Source organism: Apus apus, chromosome 6, assembly GCF_020740795.1.
Source record: "Apus apus isolate bApuApu2 chromosome 6, bApuApu2.pri.cur, whole genome shotgun sequence".
Taxonomy (NCBI): Eukaryota; Metazoa; Chordata; class Aves; order Apodiformes; family Apodidae; genus Apus; species Apus apus.
Window position 1 is genome coordinate 9884002 of NC_067287.1, and position 6712 is coordinate 9890713.

The 6712-nt window shown below is 48.0% G+C and overlaps 1 protein-coding gene across 1 annotated transcript in view; it reads right to left on the reverse strand.

Moving 5' to 3' along the window:
• Positions 1 to 2201, reverse strand: part of SCTR (secretin receptor) — a 30892-nt gene extending 28691 nt beyond the window's left edge. The window contains exon 1 of the mRNA XM_051623868.1: positions 2129 to 2201. Coding sequence (XP_051479828.1) covers positions 2129 to 2173 — 45 coding nt within the window. The 5' untranslated portion in view covers positions 2174 to 2201. The remainder of the gene's footprint in view (positions 1 to 2128) is intronic.
• Positions 2202 to 6712: the final 4511 nt, after the last annotated feature.

Here is a 6712-nt window from a genome sequence, read left to right on the forward strand (position 1 = left end):
GGAGTAACATGTCTAACAAAATGTAATTGCATTTAGGAGTTTCAATTGTTAGCTGAAGGTTGAATTTGATCATTTCTAAATATTGACAGATTTTTTAAATGTGCATTATTTATCACTCTCTCGTTACCTATTTGATTACCAATAGTAAAGCAATTTACTACATTTTCTGAGTTTGCAAGTATAAATGTTACAGTTAAGACCTACAACATACTAATGCTGTAGTATCTCTATCCAAAAGTTGCCTTGAAGGTACATTAAAAAACAATATTAATGCTGAACATTTGAAGCGGTGAACAGAACTGATCCAGTCTGCGTGTGGGTCATTCAAGATGATACCAAACATATATAAAAATAAATACTATAAATGACATGTTAATAATATCAGAAACAGGAAAACTGTTCACCTTAACGAGGGCTATGCACCTTGTGGGCACCCTTTCCTTTTAAGAAATGTAGGTCCTAAGAAAGCTTTTGGTTTAGAGAGATATTGAAAAACGACGTTATTTCCTTATGGTCAGAATGAGGCCGCATGATTTTAGCACGTTTGGTTGTGAAGACCACCCTGACACAGCATTATTTTACTATTATTTCTTATTGCTGCTTAAGCAGAAATGTGGAGCATTAATGCCTTACTATTACTGTTTTACCCCACCAAGTGATGACCACCCTACTCTTCAGATTAGGTATCTCCGTCTGGTAATAAACACGTGGGTAACCAGATTTTACACCCGGGGGAATCAGAGCCCCTCCAGGTGCTGGTTTAAAGACCTTGTTTTCCACAAAGGTTGTCCCTAGGTGGGTCTTTGCCAACGCTGGCAGCTGACAGGGCAGGCTGGGGCGAGCGGGGCTGTTGCCGTTCTGGCGCGGCTGTTTGCTGAGGGATGTGAATCCCGCTTCCCAGCCACAGCCGGCTAACCCTGTGCTGCTGCCAGCTGTGCTCAGTCCCACTCGTGTTTACCACCCACAACTGGGAGCAAACAGCCTGCCCCCAAGCCTTGGAACTGTGGAGGAAAAGGGGCCTCCTATATGTGGAGTTTCTCCGTCTCTTCCCAAACAGTTCACTGAAACAGCTCCCAGCTCACAGGCTGTCAGATTTTGATGAGGGGGCAAGACATTCCTCATCTCTTGTTTAAAGAAAATGTGAGGTACCAAAACTGTTCCAAACAGCAGTAGCTGTGATAACTAGATGTCCAAAATGGGCAGAAAGCTTCACTTTGTGATATTGATAGCAACAGCCAGCTACAGTTTTTAACCTGTGAAATGAATGGACCTGAAAACGATTTAATAGAAATAATACTTGCAGCCACAGAATTCACAGACATTTAATTTGAAAGCAAGTGGGGTTAGTTTAACGAGAGGATTTAAAGAACAAAAGATACCTGACAAAATCAAAATACGCATGTTGAAGGATTAGAAAGAGAACAAGTGGAAGAAGGTGCTCTCAGTGGCACCCTGAGCAATGGCATAGTCCTTTAAGTAATACCTAAGAATAAGAAAGCAAAATGGCAATCAAAACATCACAGTCACTATTTTTATTGTGGAAGAAAATCAAAAGGCAGAAAGTTGCAGATCACAGCCCAGGTTCAGCTGTGCCCCCAGACGGGTCTAAGTGCCCAGCGCTCCGCAGTGACAACCTGCCACATGAATCCCAGTAAAGTGATAAAGCTAAAAGAAAGAAACCAAGATCTGTGGCTTAAGCATTGTTTTGCATCCCTTCAGTTGGAGTGAAGGGAGGCTTTGGTAGTGGTGGGCATTCCCCCTTAGGGGATTGCTTGCTGTTGTGAATCAGCAAAGGTTCTCTAAATGGCATAAAATCTTTTCTCCTTCATTACAGAACCTGGTATGATTACCCAAGCAGGTTAGTAACACTGCTGTCTTTATAAAGATGGGGAAACTGAGGCATGATGCTCTTTACATACACGGGGAAACTGAAGCATCCAGCATCTAGCCATCTGGCCACTGTCAATTAGTGCAGGAAGCAGGAGAAGAAAAGAACAAAATACAAAAATCCCAGCTTCTACACAGACTGTTTTTTAAAAAGGCACTATGACTTCATGGAATAGAGGTGCACTTACTCAGACGACATGTGGTTCCATGCAACCGGGAATAAATAGCTCTGAGCACCTACCAGGCCGGTTGAAATCCAGAAGATGATCACCCAGATGGTCCACATAGTCAGTCACAGGCTGTTTCCTTCATCCCTTGTGCACCAGAGGTCACCAGGCTGTCTGTGTGCTCTCCAGAGTGGCTCTTAGCTCCTTTCACTTCATCCCTTTTCCTCCTCGCTTTTTTCCTTTCCCAGCTTTGACCACCCTTAGCCAATGTTTTCTGTCCAGCTGCTGAGCCCAAGAGAGCATCAGCAATGACAGGGCTGCCCCATCCACCCTCCAAACCCTCCTCCTCCTCTGCAGAAGCCTCCTGTCCCAAGAATAACAGCACCTCTGTTGAGCATGTTCCTACTACCGGCTGCTTCCCTTCCCGGCTATTATCCACTGTTATCGACGGGTGTCGCTGGGGAATGGTCAATCCTCATGCTTCCACAATAAGGGACTAAGCAGGACTCCTGTGTAAGATGTCAGCCCCACAATGACAGAGGTAATAAATCCGGGGAAAATACAGCCCTGGAATAAGAGCCCTGCTGAGAAACAAGGTTGGAGGAATGTGATTCAGGCAGCCTGCAATGCTTCTGCTCCTGACAGCTCTGCACATGCCTCCCACAGTGAGCACACATCCCCGAGAGCCAGAAATCAGGAAGCTGGCAGAGCCCGCTGCAGGACAGCCAGCTACCCCTGCCTCCCACCCAGCCCAGGCAAGCACAGCTTCCAGAGCTGAAGATGACCTCTAGCCTGAGTAGGCACCAGAGAAAGGGCAAAGAGGGGACCTACTCTTCCTACCCCTTCTGAAGAGGACAATAAATACTCCTTGGACTTCACTCTCTCACCCAACATCCATAGAAACAGCTAGTCTGCATTTTGCCCTAATGCTATAGGTTGCAAGATCTCATTGTGTTTGGATCCCTCGTGGTGGGATGTAGATTTGAGCCATCCTGAGGTACCCATAGGCAGCTCCTCAGCAGTCTCCTTCCCTGGCAGCAGCGTGATGTTTGGTTTTCCAAGTTATGTTTCTGTGAGAAAACTATTTTAAAGGGGCCATGTTCTTACCCTGGGTGTGGGCTCTCAGCTGCCAAGGCAAGTGCCCCAGACTCTTGCTTGCCAAGTTCACCTGTAGCACAATAATGAAAGCAGCCTCTAACAAGAGCCAAAGTTTGCACTGAGCTCTAGTGCCTTTTCTCAAAGCTCTGCAGTTCTCAGCTTGGTAAAGTGTCTTGAAACATCTTTTACCATCACCTATCACCCCAGAAAGGCCAAATGTGATGGGGTGCTGCCAAAAAACTCAAGATCTGCTCTCAAATCTACTGAGGGTGTGCTCTGGATATACTAGTGAATTCAATGACTGTGGCCATAAAACGTCTGTCTCATTACCTGCACGCTGATAATTCAACTATTGCATTAATTAAGTCATCCGCTGAGCAGCAGAATGAAGGAATCCAGGTTTCCTAGTGAGCGTCGCCCCTTCCCAAGCCCACTCTGGGTTGAATGGCAATGCTCTTTGTGCCCCTGCACACCACCCTCATCCCTGCCCACATCCCCAGAGGAGGAGTCAGACAAGCAGGATACCTCCTCTGCCCCCACCATAGGCCTGTCCTGCCCAGCTGCCACACTCACACAGCATCCTTCCCCTTGCCAAGGGCAAATGTTTCAGTTTTCCTTGCCCTGGTCCACACTAAACTTGCAGGAACTTTCATTTTCTTGTTAAAAGTGGGTCTGAAAGGCAGCCAGACAATGTCATTACAGCAGTCTGAAGAAACCACGTTGGCAATGCTGCACCATCTCAGTGGGGTGCCAAGTCATCCTCTCTCTTCCTTTGTCTCAAGGAATATTTTATTCTTCCATTCATATTGTAACAGCTTTCCCTGAAAACCACCACTCTTGTTCACCTTTGGGGAACTGAGGGAGCTTTCTCCTGAACGTACTTCTGAATGTGGAGCATCTTCTGAAATAGGCAATGGTTGCCTGGGGGTTTTGAAGATACAATATTGGATTTAAACAATGGTGTGAATGAAGAGGCTAATATTTTGTGGCTCTCCCATTACAGCCAAGTGCAGGCTGAGCCTTTGAAAGAAGCTGGGTGCAAAATAAACCCTGGAAAACTCTCACCTGTGTCAACCATTGCTTGACTTGCAGCACAATGAGACAGACAGCACGGGCTGGGAAACCTGGGAGCAGCAGCAGACTACTGAGAATTATTACCAAAAATTCACATATCCTGAAAGGAGGTGTTTGTTTAATTAAACATTGTGGTGTTGCCCTTGGCTGTGTTCATCTACCTTTATTCCTACTAAGTATATCCATTTTAAATTTGTCACACCTGTAATCTAAATCAGAAATAAAACATCAGAATTTGTTCACGTGGTCTTGAAAGACTTTTAATAACTTCAGGAGTAAATAAATTACTTTTATTTGTGTTATTCTGATTGCAGGATTGTTTACTTTTCAAACACTAACCAACTTTGATGTTAAATATTTATGTATTAATACGTAACATTTCCATTAGTGCTTCCGTCTAACAAGTCTTTCTTTTTTGTCCTCCCTCCTTGGCTAAGTAATTAAATTGTTTGCAATGCCTCTATTACAGCTTAACAATCAGGCCACGCATTTTTCACCCAATATTTGGACTACAGCGATAAAAATGAGGTGAGAATCACCTGTTCAAATCCTAGTTCACTGCCTCTATTTTCACTAGCCTTCCCAAGGCAGCCTGCAGACTTGTCGGCTGATAATCCCCTCTTTTCACCTGCCTTTCCCACCGATTTGCTGCCTCTCAGGAAACCTTACAGAACGCTTGTCACAGAATCACTGAGGTTGGCAGGGACATCAAGTTCCAACCCCCTGCCATGAGCAGGGAACCACTAGATCAGGTTGCACAAAACCTCGTCCAACCTGGCCTTAAAAACCTCCAGGGATGGGGCATCAACAGCCTCCCTGGGCAACCCCTTCCCGCTCCTCACCCCCCTTAGAGGGAAGGATTTCTTCCTGGTATCTCACCTAACCCTCCCCTCTCTCGGTTTCACACCGTTACCCCTTGCCCTGTCTGCTGAAAAGGAAGAACAAGTCGGAGGAAGCCGAGGAAGAACAAGTGACCTGTTTTTTTTGAGGGAAAGAAGCGCCTCTGCGCGCACACCGGGGATCCCGCTTGCGGGGGGGGAGAAAAGAAAAGAAAGAACAAGAAGACGGTGTTTCCCGGCTCTGTGCCGCTGCCGCCAGAGCCGCCCGAGCGGCCCCGGCGGGAAGGCCCCGTTGCCCGGCGACCGGCGGCCCCGCCGCGGGCCTGCCCGGCTGGGCTGTGCGTCCGTGCGGCGGGTGAGCGGGGCCGGCGGGACTCGCGGGGCGGCGGGGACCGGCCTGCGGGGGCCGCGGGGGCCGCGGGGGCCACAGAAGCTGGTTTTCCGTTGCTCCCCGAGCACGTCGGGGCCCCCCCCGGGCCGGCGGGTGGGGAGGTGTGCCAGGGGCTGTGCGGGGCACGGCGGGATGAGAAGGCCCAAATGCCGGCAGAAGAAGGGTGGTTCCTGAGCGGAGCCGGTGGCCTGAGGGGATCTGGGGTGAGTTTTGCGGTGGCCCCCCTAAGGGAGCCAGGATTTCACGGCCCCGGAGCTGGGAGCTGGGTCTCTTTAGCTTGGAGAAGAGGAGGCTGAGGGGTGACCTCATCAGTGTTTACAAATGTGTAAGGGGTGAGTGTCAGGGAGATGGAGTTAGGCTCTTCTCAGTGATGACCAGTGATAGGACAAGGGGTAATGGGTGTAAATTGGAGCATAGGAGGTTCAAGGTGAATATCCGAAAAAATTTTTTTACTGTGAGAGTGACAGAGCCCTGGAACAGGCTGCCCAGGGGGGTTGTGGAGTCTCCTTCGCTGGAGACATTCAAAACCCGCCTGGATGCCTTCCTGTGTGATGTACTCTAGGTGACCCTGCTCTGGCAGGGGGGTTGGACTAGATGATCTTTCGAGGTCCCTTCCAACCCCTAGGATTCTATGATTCTGTGATTCTGCTGTGGGTGGGTTTATCTGAGGAGCAGTCAGTCTGTCAGTCAGGGGTTCCAGGGCCTTGTCATGTCCCCGTTCACCCTGTGTTGGCCCTTTGAGGAAGCCTGAAGGGTCTTCCAGCGGGTGGGTGAGGATGGACGCATCACTTTCAGTGACTGGCGAAGTTGCACCAGGAATCCTTTGCTGGTACAGGTCTGTCTGCAGCTTTTCAAAACTTGTGTTCCTGGTGGGGCACGCTGACCAAGAGGAGGAGGATGGCCGTTGGGTAAATGAAAGTTGAACAACACAAGTGGAAAGAATGCAAGCCTTGTATTTAGAGTCTTCTAGCATGCTTTTGTCTGAGTTTGGTTGGTCTCGCTACCTTGTAAGAAATTTACTGCTGTGCATGCTATTACAGTTCCTCTTAGTGATTTTCTGTTGCAAGTGGAAAATTTGTGCTTGGAGCCACAGAGTGGAAAATATTATTGAGGCCAGGGTTCTGGTAGCACATTATTTTAAGCTTCTTGCTTATTTATTATTTAATACTGCACAAGGCTATAAATCAAAGCAGCACTTTACGAGCTTGAAACATCTCTCAACTTCTGCCTGAGAGAACTAAAGCAGACTAGAGAGC